General features: G+C 40.8%; 1 protein-coding gene and 1 pseudogene across 1 annotated transcript in view; both read left to right on the top strand.

The window, feature by feature from the left end:
- LOC116104754 (disintegrin and metalloproteinase domain-containing protein 5-like) overlaps positions 1–17,739 on the top strand; it is a 76,722-nt gene that overhangs the window by 9,425 nt on the left and 49,558 nt on the right. Inside the window, exons 9-13 of the mRNA XM_031391225.1 lie at positions 83–240; positions 1,090–1,171; positions 5,922–6,055; positions 8,063–8,252; positions 13,823–13,918. Of these exons, the coding sequence (XP_031247085.1) occupies positions 83–240; positions 1,090–1,171; positions 5,922–6,055; positions 8,063–8,252; positions 13,823–13,918 (660 nt within the window). The remainder of the gene's footprint in view (positions 1–82; positions 241–1,089; positions 1,172–5,921; positions 6,056–8,062; positions 8,253–13,822; positions 13,919–17,739) is intronic.
- On the top strand, positions 12,914–13,515 carry LOC116069038 (annotated as a pseudogene).

Below are 17,739 nucleotides of genomic sequence, written 5' to 3'. Positions count from 1 at the left end.
CCAAAATAACCATGTTAAATATGTTTTTAGGTGTTTCAAGTGATGCTCAGAATTAGATACAAGTTCTTGTTTATCTTTGTAGATGCTCTCCAAGTTAAAACTGACTGTTGTAATAAATTCCATTGAAATCTGGTCAAAGGAAAACAAAATCAATTTCCCAGAGGCAGCTGATGACTTACTGGCTCAGTTTTTATATTGGAAACATAAACATAGATCACAACAAGCTGCATACTTACTGGCGTAAGCACATAATTCTGTGTCTACTAACACTGGAGGAATAATAGCTCAGTTGATGTAACATTAATTTTGAAAGATACACATTTGCCTTGCATGCATTGTTTTCGAACTTCTCAGATATCATGGATACGAAAAATGGAAGCTATGGAGGTCTTCCTCCCTTAGAAGTGATGTGGGGCAAAATGAACACAGTTTTATTAAAAAGCACAGAAGTGCCAAGGGCGTGCTATGCAGCCAAGTGCTGCAGCTGCTTGGGGGTTCATCCTGGGCACAGTGCTTTCGTTTTCCCCGTCATAACCAGACAAAATCCAATGGTTTTTGTCGTAAGAAATTAGAAATTAGACATCTATGAAAATGAATCCAACTGCTTTGGCTTACAAGTGTCTGTTAAATGATATCAAACCTCTACATGTAGTCCCGTTTCCTATCTAATTACTCACCTTGTTAATAATTTCATTTTCTAATAAAGATGTATTGACTCTGAGTGATAAGTGAATAGCAGGGCCTGAAAATTGAAATTGTAGGGATCTCTAGCTAGATACACAAAATTTGATACACCCACATACACACATACAGAATAGATGGCACCAGATTGAAAAATCACCATTGCTGGACAACGGCACTTTCAGTGGATGATTCGGTCTTATCCTCATGTATTCCTAGGTAGTTATTGGCTTCGCAATGGATGCATTAAAATATTCTTCAGGGCGAAGCCCCAGGAGGTATTTAAATAGGAGAGCACTGTAGCAGCATAGAGCTTAGGCTACAGTAAATGTTTGGTGATATTTGATCCTATGAAAGAATTTGCCAGTACTGACACTGCTTTTCAATCTACTCATGATCGTTGTACAGATTTGAGGAGCACCCTGCTTCCACAGGGGCCCTATATCCAGAGAATCTGTGCAATGTGGACTACGCCGCCGCTGTTGCCCTGGTATGCAATTGCTATCTCGTTCCCCCCTCCCCCTCCCCCTCCCTTTCTTCATGTTTTGAAAATTCCTAAATATTTTATAGAAAGAGAAACTTTTATTTATCTGCTTGTTTATGTATTTACTTGCTCACTTTATTTATTTGTATTTATATATGTATATACTTCTCCCATATAATCCATCTTGACCATAGTTTCCTGCTCCCACTTCCCCCCAGTTTTTTCCTCCTTAGATTCACTCCCCAGGTTCCCCCCTCTGCAAGCCTGCAACTCCTGTCCCTTCTCCCCACCTGAGAAAAGAACAGGTCTCCCAGTGACGTCAACTAGATGCAGCATAACAAGTTACAGTAAGACTCCGGGCACAGACCCTTTACAGGCAGGCCTGGGTGAGCGAACCTCATATGATGAAAGGGTCCCAAGAGCAGGGTTCCCCACCAAAATACCAAGTCAACAACCACAGCCTGCATACAGAGGACCTAGCACAGACCCACTCAGGCTCTGTGACTGCTGTTGTGAGCCTCTAGGAGCCTTGCTGAGTCGCTTCTGCGGGCCAGGTTTTCCTGGTGTCTTCCATCCCTCTGCCTCCCACAGTTCCTTCCCCCCTTCTTCTGCAGGGTTCCCCAAGCTCTGATGGGAGGATTCAGATGGACACCTCCAACCTGGGCTCTCTATAGGAAGGGAGAAATCTCCTTCTGAGTTTACTTATCTTTTTATAACTTTTATGATACAGTTCATTATACCAACCTGAACTGCGGTACCACTACTTTAAAAAACGCAATGCTGTCTGACTCAGTGCGTTTGACATTTTGTTTGTTTGTTTGTTTTTGTTTCTGAGACAGGGTTTCTCTGTTTAGTCTGTCTGCTTTGGAAATTGATTTGTATGCCAGGCTAGCCTTGAAGTCAGGGACCTGCCTGCCTCAGCACCTCCAGAGTGCTGAGCCTAAAGGTGAATGCCACTGCCTCCTGGCTTTTGACTTGCTAAATTTTTAAATGCTTATTGGTTATATTTGTTTGCTGAATTTCTGTATGTATTCAATTTCTAGATCCATTATAGAAATAGGAAGTATGGCAGCTTCTCCTCTATTTTTAAGACAGCTGTTAATTTTCATTAAGTGTTCTTTTAAAAAAAATCAATGAAGTTATTTAAAGAAATTTTCCTTGTGTCCTAGTCAGGGTTTGTATTCCTACACAGACAGAAGCGAGTTGGGGAGGAAAGGATTTATTTAGCTTACACTTTCACATTGCTGTTCATCACTAAAGGAAGTCAGGTCAGGAAGCAAGAGCTGAGGCAGAGGCCATGGAGGGATGTTCCTTACTGGTTTGCTTCCCCTGGCTTGCTCAGCTTGCTTTCTTATAGAACCCAAGACTACCAGCCCAGAGATGGCACCACCCACAAGGTACTGCCCTCCCCCCTTGATCACTAATTGAGAAAATGCCTTACAGCTGGATCTCATGGAGGCATTTCCTCAACTGTAGTTCCTTTCTCTGTGATAACTCCAACTTGTGTCAAGTTGACACAAAACCAGCCAGTACACCTTGTTGGAAAGTTTTAAAGAATTCAATTCATTTTTCTGTTATCAATGATTTAATTCATTGAATTGTGTAGGGAATGACACATTTTCTTTAAGGGCGGTGTCAATTTTATGTACAGTCAAATCACTCACAATATTCTGTTCCCCTGGCGGTGGGAGCTCTCCAGACACCTTCCTCTGCTTTGGCCTTACCTTTGGGTTGTGTTTTTCCTAGGGCTTATTAATTCTTTTCATTTTTACAGCGACTAAAATATCTTTGGCTTATTCTATGAATGTTTGACTTTATTGATTTTTTTTATTACTTTGTCCTAATTTCATATTTTGCACCCTTAATTTCTGAAGCAGAAACTTCAGTGGTGAGTTTGTTTGAAGGCATTTAAAGCTATGAACACTGTCTGCCGACTTAGGTATCTCTTAGATGTTTTGATGCTTCATAATTAAGTCCACAGTATTTTTTAAATTCCCCAAACACAGCTTCCATGTGTATAATCCTTGTCTGTCTGAGCATGCCTTAACTCTGGTTGTTGATTGGAGGCTCATTTTCAGGAACATTATGGATTGTAAGCACTGGGGCTTGTTCTCTAGAGTCTATTTTGGACCCTAACTTCCTGACAGTGACTTTTTTTTTTTTTTTAATGTCTTACTATCTGGGCAGTGGTGGCAAACACCTTTAATTCCAGCACTTGGGAGGCAGAGGTAGGCGGATTTCTGAGTTCAAGGCCAGCCTGGTTTTATAGAGAACACAGAGAAACCCTGTCTTGAAAAACCAAAAAAATAAAGTCTTACTTTTTCACGAAGTTTTCTTTGTATGTATCTTCTGTGGATAAATTTTTTGGGAGAGTAATTTCTCCCTTAGCAGAAAGATGGAAACTGCTTTCCTTCTTCACATCTGAGCACCTTTCTGAGGGAATCCCTTCTCTCTTCCTCAGGTGTGGGAGAACCCACCTTTTGCCTTTCTCTCTTATCTCTATTTTTTTTCCCTAAAGCCTATTAGATACTGGGCTACGATGCCTTTCCTTTTTGTGGTTTGACTTACTGTCTTCATTTTGATTGGCAGATGTCTTTTGATGTTGGTGGGAGACTACAGGATCCATGAGGGCTTTGGAATGTCCGATATTTTGAACCTATGTTCTGTTTTTTTTTTTTTTTTTTTTTTTTTTTTTGTCAGTACTTTTGGTCACTGCAAAAGATATGACCCAATATTGTGGTTTTGGCTTTACTCACAATATTGGTTATTCATATGCCATAAAGAAGTGTCAGTTTGGCTCTCAGCACGTCTACGTTTTTTTCGGGTATTAATCAATTTTTCCGTTGAGTTATGAGAGCTCCTTACACACTAGACAGTGACAATTCAGCAGATGCATACTTTTCAAACTTCTTTCCCACAGGCTACCTTTTGATTGTTGATTGATCCATTTGCCATTAAAAAAGAAAAGAAAAGCACCTTTTTTTTTCTTTTGCTTAGTTCCCTGACCTTTTGATATCTTAGTCAAGAAACACTCACAAAGTCCAAAGTCCAAACCCTTCACACTGGTGAATCTAGGATGCTATTGTTTGATCTGTAGTTCATTTTCCATTAGCTTTTGTGAATGATGAGTATCTCCAGAAGACTCCGTCCTTTTCTCACTGTGATATCTTGCCATTCTTGAATAAAAATAAAAATGGAAGTAGCAACTTATGTTTATGCGCATGGTTTCACATGGGGGCCTTTTATTAAGCTCTGTTGGTCTATACATCTGGTTTGAATAAATACTGTATAGCTTGAGTTACAGTTTGAATTAAATAAAGAAATGCCAGTGTTAGCCATCTTGTTCTTCATGCTGTGATAAGCTTGGCTGGTGGGCCTTCTGAGATAGTGTACAGATCTTAGAATTCTTTCTCATGTGTAGACTATAACTGGGAGTAAAAAACTGCACGACTTTAGATAAAGCAGATATTTCAGCTATTTGCACTCTTCTAATAGCTAACATCTTCGTGATTATTTGTGTCATCTTTAGCTCTTTTCATCTGCATTTTAAGGAGTATGGAGCCTCTGTCTGAGCATTTCACATTGATTATGGGTCACGGCAGCATCCTGAGCAGCATTCTTGTTTTCTCTGCTGTGTCATTATTGTAAATACTACTAAATTGTATGTGTTAGTTTTGGTTGCTTCCAGATCACTGTTTGTTTGTGTACCTTAACATCCTTTAGCAAAGCGCATAGGTTCTCTGAATGCCCGAGAACACCTTTGGCAGGTGACAGACAGTGACTTTCTTTTCCTTTCTCTTTGCATGACTGTTCTGTTCCTTTTGATAACTGGCTACTGTTGCTTGGCTTCCATGGCTGTGCACTGAAAGAGGCAGCAAGAGCAGGAATCCCTTTCGTGTAACAAATCCTTGAGAGCTAGCTCTGTTTATGGTATCAACATAGACATGGATGCTTTGTTGATTAATATTTAACTTTATTACCCTTTGTTCTGGCCTCACTGCTACAAGCTGGATATAAGAACTCATGATTAAATCTAAAACATTTAAACAAAGACGATACTTTAAGCAAGGTCTTAATGCTCACTTGAAAAACACGTGAGACTGGTCCAACTTTTTCAAATTAGCAAAGAACACCCTCTGAAGCTGTTTTCAAAATCCAAGTTCAGGGACCTGGCAGCTGTTACGCTGCAGAAAACACATGTCCAACTTCATACACAGAGGCTGCTCCAAATGTCTCCCTCCTTCCCTCCCTCCATAGCCACCATTTCCTTCAAATGGTCAAGGCAGAGAATCCAAGAAAGTTGTCTTTGCATGAGCTATTCATAAATCATTCAATCCAATCGGCTGGATTGGATGAATTGGAGGAGGTCAAGGAGGCTAGCCCCCCTCTCAACAGAGTGGCATCATAGGGGATGTCATAGGAAATCTGGGTTATTGGGATCCATTGAGGAATACATATTTGATTATTGAATACAAGATTGAAGGCACTGGGTTAAAGGCAACCCACAGAAGTCACAGAAATGAGATGCTTTTCATGGGTTAGCTTTGCCAAGGTGGCTTGTGCTGTCATTTAATTTATAGCATTCCAAAGTAAAACTATACCAAGCCACCTGTGTTCAACAAGCCCATCATCAAAACATTTATATAACTCTACTATAGTTACATCCATGTGGGTGTCTGTCTTGAAAGTGTTAATAAATTATTTTTCACTGCAGCAAATGTTGCTTTGCTAACTCTCCCCTTCTGCTCCTGTTTAGTATCCAAAAGGTTTATCATTAGAATCGTATAGTGTCATTGTCCTGCAGCTGCTGAGCATCAATATGGGCTTAACCTACGACACTGAGAACTGCCACTGTATAGGAGATGTTTGCTTAATGACGCCCGAAGCAATGTAAGACAGCCTCTTTACTAAATACACACATCTCCCTTTGCTTTTTGATACCTATTTCTGCTAACTGAATTCAAGTAATTGATGATGGTATTTTTAACACTTCATATCCTCCCCCTGTAAGGAACATGTGGATGTTAAATGTTTGGAGCCCCAACCTGTGCTTACCGGTTGCCTTTTTCTCTCAATGTCTATTTTACTATTTTTGTTATATAATGCTAGCACATCATTACAATGCACATTATGAAATTTTGTTGATTCATGAATATATAATACATCGATCAACTCTGAGTAATGGGCATATCTACCTATGGCTTCACGTTTTCTTTCTTTAGTGCATTGACATTCAAAGCTGCCCTCATTCTTGTGATAAATAAGGTATCAATGTTAACTATAACCACCCTGCTGTATGCGAAAGGATAAGCCCACTTGCCCTATCAGTCTGTGATCGGAGCTCATTGTCTGACGTCCCTGTTCTCTTCTCCTTGCTCTCATTGTCTGACCTCTCCCTGTTCTCTTCTCCTTGTTTTCCCTGGCGTCCAGCAACCACTATCCCACTGTCAACTTTCATGGGCTCAGTGTTTCACATGCTACTTTGGAGTGGTAGGATATGCTGTTTTTAATTCCCATACCTCAATCCTAAGTTCTTTCACTTAGTGTAGCATGCTCTGCGTCTACCCATGTCAGAGCAAATGAGAGGATTGTACACTTTTTATGGCTGAATAGTTACAAGCCGACACATTTTAGCTACTCATTTTGTGACCAACATTTTTGGGTTGATCCCACATCATGGTATTTGTGAGAACCAGTGCAGGAACCATTCGTGTCCGGGTGTCCCTTAGACATCTAATCCATCTCCCTTGTTTATGTACACAACGAGTTTTCTGAATCTCTCCTTGGTGCCCCCCCCCCCCGCCCTCCCACTTTTGAGACAGTATCACACACAGCATGCAAAATAACTATACAAATTTACATTTCTGTCACAGTAGGTAGGCAGAGTTGGATTTGCTTTCCTCACCACTTTCCTGTTTTCCATTTGATTCTAGGGAGCATAGCCCAGCTATCTTTTCCTATAGTTCTAAAGTCATGGATTCTAAGACTTTGGAGGGCAGGTGGATAGAAAATGCCTGGGTCCTATGTGGTTCTTTCAGTCCTAGGAGTTTGTTTCTGGTAACTCAGATCTTGGCTTTGCAGACTCACCTCTCACTTCATTTTATGATTTGCATATACATATACATATATACACATATACTATACATTATACATATACATTACACATATACATATTTAACTTATACTTAGTGAGAAAGAAGCGAGAATGAGAAATACCTTTTGCCACGTCATCTCAAAAATGTTCAGCAGTTTAACTTAATGTTCAAGATGTATGTTTATTCTGGTATGTATAACAAGAGTATCAAGAGTCTAAGATAGAATTAAATAGCTTTAAAAATATGCAGAAAATCAAGGCTGAAAATTTGAAGATCAATTATTTGGCCTTAGGAAGAGAATCATAAATAGTAGTTCCAGTGCTTAAAGATTCCAAACTTAAAGGAGAACATATGTACAAACACACATACTCAGTCTACACACACACACACACACACACACACACACGAGAGAGAGAGGGGGGAGAGAGAGAGAGAGGGAGGGAGGGAGAGAGAGAGAGAAGAGACGAGACATTAGCATCTACAATGTTGCTATCTAGGTAGTGGAAGTTGGGAACCCCAGATCAGCACATTATGTGTACTGAGGGAATACCTGTACCAAGTCTGCATAAACATAGTATATGACAAAATGTTTTTTGAATTGTGTCATTGGTTTCCATTTTTTTCTCTGCAGAACTATAAAAGCCTGAGCGAGCACCACAGCAATCTCATGGCTGTGTTTAAAAGGGTGCTTAGCAGTGCCTGGGAAGGATGGTGATCTCACAATCCTTCCCCAAACCACTCCACTATGGGAGCTGCAATACGAAGCAGCAGCTTCGATCATGTGTACATTGTTATGTTCTAGATATTCTGGGGGTATGAAGGAGTTCAGTACTTGTAGCTTGGATGACTTTAAATACCTGTCAACACAACAAGAACTTGGATGTCTCCAGGACTTGCCTTTGGAAAGACAAAAGAAAACTCGCAGGCCAAGGAGAATCTGTGGCAATGGGGTGATGGAGATGAACGAGCAATGCGACTGTGGCACTTTGAAGGTGACCTCAACCCCCACCCCCACCCCCACCCCATTTCAGTTTTTATGTGCCGTGTTAAGAAAAGTAGAAAGAACTTTATCTTTTAGTAAAGTAGATTTGAAGTTGACTTTTTTTTTTTAACCCCCTTTCCTTTCCTCCACGAAGCTATGTGAAGCTGAAATCTTCATCCCCTAATATTCCATTTGAGAGTTAGCACATTGGTTCTTTGAATGAGAGCTGCCTGTAAGTCCTGCCCTTTTGATGTTGTTTATTGCCCAGGTCTGCTGAGAAATGACTATAAAACTGTGTTAACTGTCAACATGATCTGCCCTTCACAACAAACACTGACAAGACATGGAGAGCGGAGCAGGGAGACGGTGTGTAATGGTCATTAGTATGTGTTCCTGCCTAATATACAAGAAAATCATTCTGTGGAAAAGTGTTCTTAATTAAAACATCCCACATAAAACCTGTAGAAGACATGACATAGGAATACAAGACCAAAGTAAGCAACAGATGAAAAAAAAATCCAGAAACCAGAGCAGGTTTCTCACCTGTTAGAGGAAGGGTTGGAAAGGAAAGATTTCCTAGGACGCTATCTTCATCAGAACACACCAGCAGGTATCCTGGTCTTCCCGCTCTCACAAATTTTCTGCCATCTCTTTCACTGTGTCTCCTTACCCTTAAGTGTAGAAGTTGCTCTGCAAACATAACCAACCACGTTCACTCCTCTGTGTGTTGACCAGTTATCTTTAATAGCCCTTACCTACTTCTCAGAAGTTGACCAATTCCTAGTGGCCAACCCTAAACACATTACACATTACACATGAACAACACAGAATGAACTCACAATATGTTGTATCTACATATACTTGTGATAATAGTAATTGTAGACGAGATCATGAAATGGAGAGCCAGTTAGAGAGTGCACAAAAGGAGTTAGAAGGGGGAGAGAAGAATGGAAATGATTTAAATGTAGAAATCATGTAGGAAATATCCCATCCCCCTAAATCACACACACACACACACACACACACACACACACACACACACACACAAAACCATATGAACAGCTTTGCAAACAAGACAACCACAGATGACAGAGTAGTGCCAGACACTCTGTAGAGAGCAAAGGCTCAGTCTGATTACAGAGCTACCCTAAGAAATCGCTTGTCTATGATTGGACCTACAAGGTGAGCAGGGGCCTCCCAGGGGCCTCCCAGTGCTGACGACACCTGCCACCTTGATTTCCAACAGCACTGCACTCACAGTCTACAGATGCAAATGGGATCTTGTTGACTACTCTCCACACTGCTATTGTGCTTCAAATCAGCTTCATCTCTGACATGTGACCATTATCGTGCTACATCCATGGATGTTTGACATGTAGCCACACTTGTCTGCTGTGGCTTCCTGTCTCTAGGGACAGGCTTCCTAGGAAATGCTCTGCCTTGCCCCTTCACTGGCTACTTTGTCTTGTGACCAACTCCCAGAATCTAGATGGAAGAGAAGTAGCTGTGTCCTGTGGGACCTGAACTGATATGATATCCTTTCCATGAGGATAGCAAGATGATTTTGACGATGATGGTGATGATGGAGATGATGGAGATGATGATGATGGTGGTGATGATGATGATGATGATGATGATGATGATGATGATGATGATGATGATGGTGGTGGTGGTGGTGATGGTGGTGGTGGTGGTGATAGAGATGGAGATGATGATGATGATGATGATGGAGATGATGATGATGATGGTGATGGTGATGATGATGGTGATGATGATGATGATGATGGTGATGGTGATGATGATGATGGTGATGGTGGTGGTGGTGATGATGATGATGATGGTGATGATTGTAGTCTCCTTGCCCTGTGGGGTGAGCCGTTGCTGTGCTCAGCTTCCCAATGTGTGAGCTAGTTTTCTAAAACCTGAAACATGCCACCTCCCATGGGCCAGTCTATAGTTGATCCCTGAGTACTTTGCCACCACTCAGTTCTACAGAACCTGACCTCCTGCCACTTGCCACCAAATGAAGGTCTCACCATCACACCACGCTCCTGTTGCTTTGTGGTCTGGATTATGCCCACGTTCTTTCTCCTGGTGCTTGTGTGTCTACAATATCCCTTCCTTTCCATGAGGTCCAGAATCACCAGACTGTCCTTGTACTTGGGGGCTACTAAGTGGAGTTTTGGAGTTTCATTACAGTTTTAAGGACGTGGGAGATGCATATCACCCATGCTTCAGAGATGACTCTAGCCAAGAGCTTCAGCCACAGATCAGGTCAGGCAGAAGAAAGAACCTTTGAACTTGAGGGGAGGTCTTTTGAAGTAATCCAGTCAGAGGGTTATGGATATGGGAATTAAAAAAAAAAAGGAAAAAGGGTAAAGAAAGACTGGGGAGCTCATAATACACCATTAAGTGCAGAAATTCTTACTATGGAACTTCCCGAAAGAGAAAACATAAAACAATGATAGAAAGCATATTCTTAAAAAAAAAAAAACCTGCAATAACTTAAAATTCCCTATTTGGGGCAAAGTTTCATGAGCCCTAATACTTTCTCAAACAGTTTAGTCCAGTGGTTCTCAACCTTCATAATGCTGAGACCTTTTAATACAGTGCCTCATGTTATGGGGACCCCCAACCATAAAATTATTTCATTGCTACTTCATAGCTGTAATTTTGTGACTGTTATCAATCATGATGTAAATACCCAATATGTGGGTCCATGCCACCATGAGGTTGAGAGCTGATTATTTAGATCATCAGATGGTTTTAACCTCATGGGATCTCCACCCAAACTGTTAAAAAGTGGAAGGCAATTTTTAAGCAAATTGACATGCAAAGGCATCATCATGGGGCTCTGAGTATTGTTTGTTTGTTTGGTTGTTTGTTTTTTATGTAGAAACCTTTTAGGGCAGTAGAGACTGGGGTTCTATATACAGAGTGCTGAGAGAAATCAGGAACAAGAAGTCTGTGTTCACAGAAGCTTGTGTTTAGGGATGCTACATTTTAGAAATAAAGAACTAAGTTTTGAGACAAGTAGAACCTGAGGAGTTCACCCCCACATGCTTCTAATAAAATCTTAGTAGAATTTTTCAGCCATAAATAATAACCAGCCATATTTTGCCTGTAGGATATTCATTTTATATTGAAGAACACATGTATACTCTAAGTGAAGGGACAAAAAGACACTTTATACCAACAAGCAAGAAGGAGGAGAGAGAACGATACATATCTCTCGAAGGAGATCAAGTCCAGAGTTCTGTCACAAAATGTAGGTGTCAGATCACCAAGAGCATTCAGCAGTTGTAAGCATGCATTTAACTAACACCAGAGCAACTGCAACAGAAGCACATTTAAGTACACATGGAGGTAGAAATTTATAGCAATGCAGTAGCAGACTTCAGTATTGCACTTTCAAAGGTCAAAAAATCATTAAGGAAATAAGTAACGAAGTTTACTCAAACTTTACTTTAGATCATACATACAACACACACACACACACATACACAAACCCACACCACATACACACCACACACACACACACACACATATACACACACGACACACACCATACACACACCCCACACACATACACACATACCACATACACACAGACACCACACATACAGACATACACACACACCACACACACACACCACACACACCATACACATATACACACACACCACGCACACACATACCACACACATACATATACACACATACCACACACACATACACACCACACACACCCCCACACAGACACACACACAGATACCCCCACACACCACACATACACATACACTCTCCCCCACTCCCACCACACACACCAACCCCCCCATACCACATGCACACACCACACGCACACACCCTATACACACACACACCCCATCCCACCCCACATTCCTACCTAGAAACAGTAGAATATATATTATGTTGTATATGTGAACCAACTATAATACTAAACCATAATAGCAGTTTCCCAGTATGAATCTTGGAAAATTAACAAATATACGAAAAGGAAGCAGATGCCCCTGGAGCAACTCATGGGTCAATGAAGAAATAAATAAACAAGAAAATAAGAAAATATTTTGAGGGGAATGAGAGCTGAGATTGAAAACCCCTCAAGATGTCTCAGATATAGCATGAACAGTTCCAAGGGGGACGGTTACTAATATTTAGTAATTGGTCTCATTCGTTACAGTAAAAGAAATAATATCGTACAACCCCAACACATAACTTGAAAATGCTAGACAGGATAAAACATCCATTTATGAGTCGTCCAGGGCAGCACCGCAAATAGGTATTTCTGTGATGATGGCAATGTCTGCCCATCTACCCATGACCGAGCGGCTGGCCACCTAGGGAAGCAGAGCAGGACAATAATACTATTCACTCCATGTGCCTCTGGTGAACTTGAATCATTTCAAGTGGCTAGGGTTACTCTCTTGGTAGGGCAGCTCTAGAGTTTTCAGTTTGTGTCCTTCCTGACGACACAAACCAGAGGAGTATAGCAATGTCCACATGCAGCCGTCTCCAGGCCTGAGCAGAGCCAAACATGTTCAGGGTTGGGATTTACAAGTAAATAGTACCAACAGATGGAACTTGATAGAAAAAGCCAGAATAAAGAGAGTGAAATGATTTTGCGCTCTCTTTGCCCCATCTACTGTGAGAATGAAGACCTTTCTCAGCAATCAGACTGTTGACATTCCAGAAGATGTCAACATCACTCTGAAGGGGCACACCATCATTGTGAAGGGCCCCAGGGGAACTCTGCAGAGGAATTTCAATCACATCAATGTAGAGCTGAGTCTCCTTGGAAAGAAAAAGAAAAGGCTCCGGGTTGACAAATGGTGGGGTGACAGAAAGGGACTGGCCACTGTCAGAACCATCTGCAGTCATGTTCAGAACCTGACCAAGGGTGTCACACTGGGCTTCCGTTACAAGATGAGGTCTGTGGATGCTCACTTCCCTATCAACGTTATTTAGGAGAATGGGTCTTTGGTTGAAGTCTGAAATTTCTTGGGTGAGAAATGCATCCGCAGGGTTCAGATGAGGACAGGTGTTGCTTGTTCTGTCTCTCAAGCCCAGAGGGATGAATTAATCCTTGAAGAAAATGATATTGAACTTGTTTCAAATTCGGCTGCTCTGATTCAGCAAGCCACAACAGTTAAAAACAAGGATATCAGAAAGTTTTTGGACGGCATCTCTGTGTCTGAGAAGGGAACCGTACAGCTGCTGACGAGTGAGGCCTCAGTTTCCTAGCTCCAGAAACAAGATCCTGGTCACAAGTACAACTTGGGTTCTTTTGGGAGAATAAAAGATTGATATATTGAAAAAAAAAAAAACGATTTTCCTGGGTGACTTCATGGTAGTCCCTGTTAAACTGTACCGAATAGAGAGAACTATGCTTTTACAGGCTGCTGAACGAGATATTTCCATGTCCTCTCTGGAGAATGGACCTATTGAAACTATAAATGGAAGAAAAACAGATTACGTGGTTTGTAAAATTGTGCATGCTCCAGCTTTGTTTGATGTGGCACAGCCACACATAGCTAAGTAAGACTTTGCCTTTCTTTGCAGAACTGTACACACAAAAAATGCTGTGACCCCATGTCCTGCCGATTGAAGCCCAAAGCTTTATGTGGTTCTGGGGAGTGCTGCTCACAAGACTGTACGGTAAGAAGGAATCTGCATCAGATTTTACAACCCAGACATTATTTCCTTGAGATAGAGCACATAGTTAGGAGAGGTGGCAAGCCACAGCTCTTAGCTGGTGGTTCTGATCCTCCTGTGAGGTCTCCCTTCCACACTTGGCCCATTTGGTGACCTGTCACTCCCATGTGTACATTTGTCTCATGTTTCTTGTCTCCTAACTTGGCTTTCTTAAGTTTCCTCTGTGACCTCCAACATTTCTGTCTGATCAACATATGGCTCTGCCAGTTTTTCTCAATGATTTTTCCCCTGTGTGTAGCTTATATGAGGGCAAGCAGTTAGACAAGTTCTTTGTACTGGTTAAACTCAGTTTACTGTCTTCTGGGAAAGTCCTTTGCTCTGCTGCACCTACCCAATTAATGCTGTCATTGTTCACTTTCTCATCATTCAAACTCTTTAGAGAGGGCTCCATGAAAGTTCATATCTTAAGAAAAAAATGATCAAAGTAAACAGCATAAATCAAAGATTGCAGGAACGTGTGTAGTGAGTGTGGGGTTTTGTTAGTTATGATTATTTAGAGAAATAACACACACACACACACACACACACACCACTAACTTGTGTTTAGTCACCACTAGATACAAGCTAGAGTTATCAAAAAGGAAGGATGCTCAATTGAGAAAATACCTCCAGCTGTAGGACATTTTCTTATTAGTGATTTGATGGGTTAAGACCCCCATTTGACCCAGGTTCCAGACTGCAGTAGTACCTGCTTTAAGTAAAACAAACATATAACACCCCACCTCCCAAAGCCTACAAAACTTTCATAAAAGTCAAGAAGATAGTTATATATTACTGAAGGAGGTGAATCATCAAAAGAATACAAAATTGTGAGTACATATGCATCCAACAGAAGAGCAACCAGACCTAAAAGTAAAGGCACTTGAGAAGGACAGACCCATTCAAAAACAGGACAGACTGAACATTCTACACTTAGCAATGGTCAAATCACATTGTGGAGATGCTGCACTGGACAAGTTTAATTATGGTGACCTTCCATGTAAGAGAAGCCTCCCTCCTCCCATCAAGTCTTACGATAACAGGAGCAGCCTCTGGCAGTTCAAATGTCCTGGCAGAGCTGGTCTCTGAGCTGGGATCTTATCCAGGACAACCACTACAAGACACCAGAGAGGTGAAATCTGCATGTTTAAAGGTTCGAGTCTTGTAAAACCAACTCTGAAACTCATACAGTGAAACAAGTAATATCTGTCTTTGTTCATCTCCTTTGGGTATCGGGAGAAACTCCAGCAAGAGCTCTTGGGGGCGCTCGGTCCAAGCTGTGGCACATTTGCAGCAGTGCCCACAGGAGTACAGTCCCTGGCCTCCTGAGTAAGAGTAAGCATTCTCATTTGGAGCAAGAAAGAAATTAAATTTAAAAAGACCTTTAACATGGTCTCTTTTTTTCCCCTGATAAAATTGTTTGCTATCTAGTTCTGGTACATTTACTATATTCTTACTATACTGATCCTTGAAGTAACTGTTAACTGAAGATTTGGTTACTTTTTTCTTCTTTTCTTTTTTTTTTCTTTTTTACTTTTTTTTCAGTATTTATTTTGAGTGTTTTGAGGCTCTGTTACTTGCTGCATAAGTGTTCACATTCACATTGTTATAATTATTGCACTGTGTTATTATAATTATGATTGCATTGTATTGCTGAACTTCTCATCTATAACAACATTTCTTATTCTGAAAATCTGTCTTTCCTGATTTTTCCACCTTTCACTTTTATCATTGACACAAGCGTGTCATGGCACACTGGGCATTATTATTTGACTTTCATCACATTTTATTTCAAACTGTCTTTATATAAAAAAGTTTCCTTTAAGTAGCACCAAGCAGGATCTTTTTTATGCAGCCTGGCCATCTGTTCATTGTATCGCTGCATTTAGATTAATAGGATGACTCAGGACATTTGGGTGTTTGTTTCTCTGGCTTCCAACTTTGAGTATGTGTGCCTAAGTATGTGTATGTAAGTGTGTGAGGTACAGTGTACATATTCACAGTGTACGCGCATGTGGTTGAGGTCTTCCAGTCAGGAAGGTTTTCAGAGGTTGAAGACCTGCAGCAGGCTTTATTTTGTTTTCACTTCTGACTGATAAGCATGTTTGTGTGGTATAAGTATATATTCATGGGCATGGCTAGATGCTGATAGTTTCTTCCTTGATTTCTCTGTGTATTATTATCATCATCATCATCATCATTATTATTATTATTTCTAACCTGTAGCTCATTAATCTAGTTAGTCTGGCTGGCCAATGAGCTCCACAGATTTCTACTTCTCCAGAGCTGGGATTACAAATTTATGCTGCTGATACTAGATCTTTAGGGGGGAATCTAAACTTGGGCGCCCAAGCTGGCTTGGCTAGCACTTAGCTGACCAACCCAATCTTCATCACCCTGATCTTTATTTTATTTGTTGTTTTAAAAATGTTTCCTCCTGTCAGCCAGCACTTGCTGATATCCACAATATTGTCTGGATTTGATGATTGAATATGGGAAAGATTCCCAGGTGGACCAGTCTCTGGAATGTCCTTCCTTCTGTCTCTGCTCCAGAGTTAGTCTCTGAAAATCCTTCCATGGGTATTTTGTTCCCCCTTTTAAGAAGGAATGAAGTATCCACACTTTGGTCTTTCTTCTTGAGTTTCTGGTGGTTTGTGGATTGTACTTCGAGTATTCAGAACTTCTGGGCTAATATCCACTTATCAGAGAGTGCATACCATGTGTGTTCTTTTGTGATTGGGTTACCTCACTCAGGATGATATTCTCCAGATCCATCCATTTCCCTAAGAATTTCATAAATTCATTGTTTTTAATAGCTGAGTAGTACACCATTGTGTAGATGTACCACATTTTCTGTATCCATTCCTTTGTTGAGGGACATCTGGGTTGTTTACAGTTTCTGCCTATTATAAATAAGGCTGCTAAGAACATAGTGAAGCATGTGTCCTTATTACATGTTGGAGCATCTTCTGGGTATATGCCCAGGAGTAGTATAGCTGGGACCTCTGATAGTACTATGTCCAATTTCCGAAGGAACTGCCAAACTGATTTCCAGAGTGGTTGTACCAGCTTGCAATTCCACTAGCAATGAAGGAATGTTCCTCTTTGTCCACAACCTCGCCAGCATCTGCTGTCACCTGAGTTTTTTATCCTAGCCATTCTGACTGGTGTGAGGTGGAATCTCAGGTTGTTTTGATTTGTATTTCCCTGATGACTAAGGATGTTGAACATTTCTTTAGGTGCTTCTCAGCCATTTGGTAATCAGTTGAGAATTCTGTGTTTAGCTCTGTAACCCATTTTTTAATAAAGTTATTTGTTTCTCTGGAGTCTAACTTCTTGAGTTCTTTGTATAAATTTGATATTAATCCTCTATCAGATATAGGATTGGTAAAAATCTTTTCCTAATTTGTTGGTTGCCGTTTTGTCCTATTGACAGTGTCTTTTGCCTTACAGAAGCTTTGCAACTTTATGAGGTCCCATTTGTCAATTCTTGATCTTAGAGACTGAGCTATTGGTGTTCTGTTCAAGAAATTTTCCCCTGTGCCCATGTGCTCTTCCCCACCTTCTTTTCTATTAGTTTCAGTGTATCTGGTCTTATGTGGAGGTCCTTGATCCACTTGGACTTGAGCTTTGTACAAGGAGATAAGAATGGATCAATTTGCCTTCTTCTACATGCTAACCTTCAGTTGAGCCAGCACCATTTGTTGAATAGGCTGCCTTTTTTCCACTGGATGGTTTTAGCTCCTTTGTCAAAGATCAAATAACCATAGGTTTGAGGGTTCATT

Source organism: Mastomys coucha, unplaced genomic scaffold (assembly GCF_008632895.1).
Source record: "Mastomys coucha isolate ucsf_1 unplaced genomic scaffold, UCSF_Mcou_1 pScaffold22, whole genome shotgun sequence".
Lineage (NCBI taxonomy): Eukaryota > Metazoa > Chordata > Mammalia > Rodentia > Muridae > Mastomys > Mastomys coucha.
This window is presented reverse-complemented; position numbering and strand designations above follow the sequence as displayed.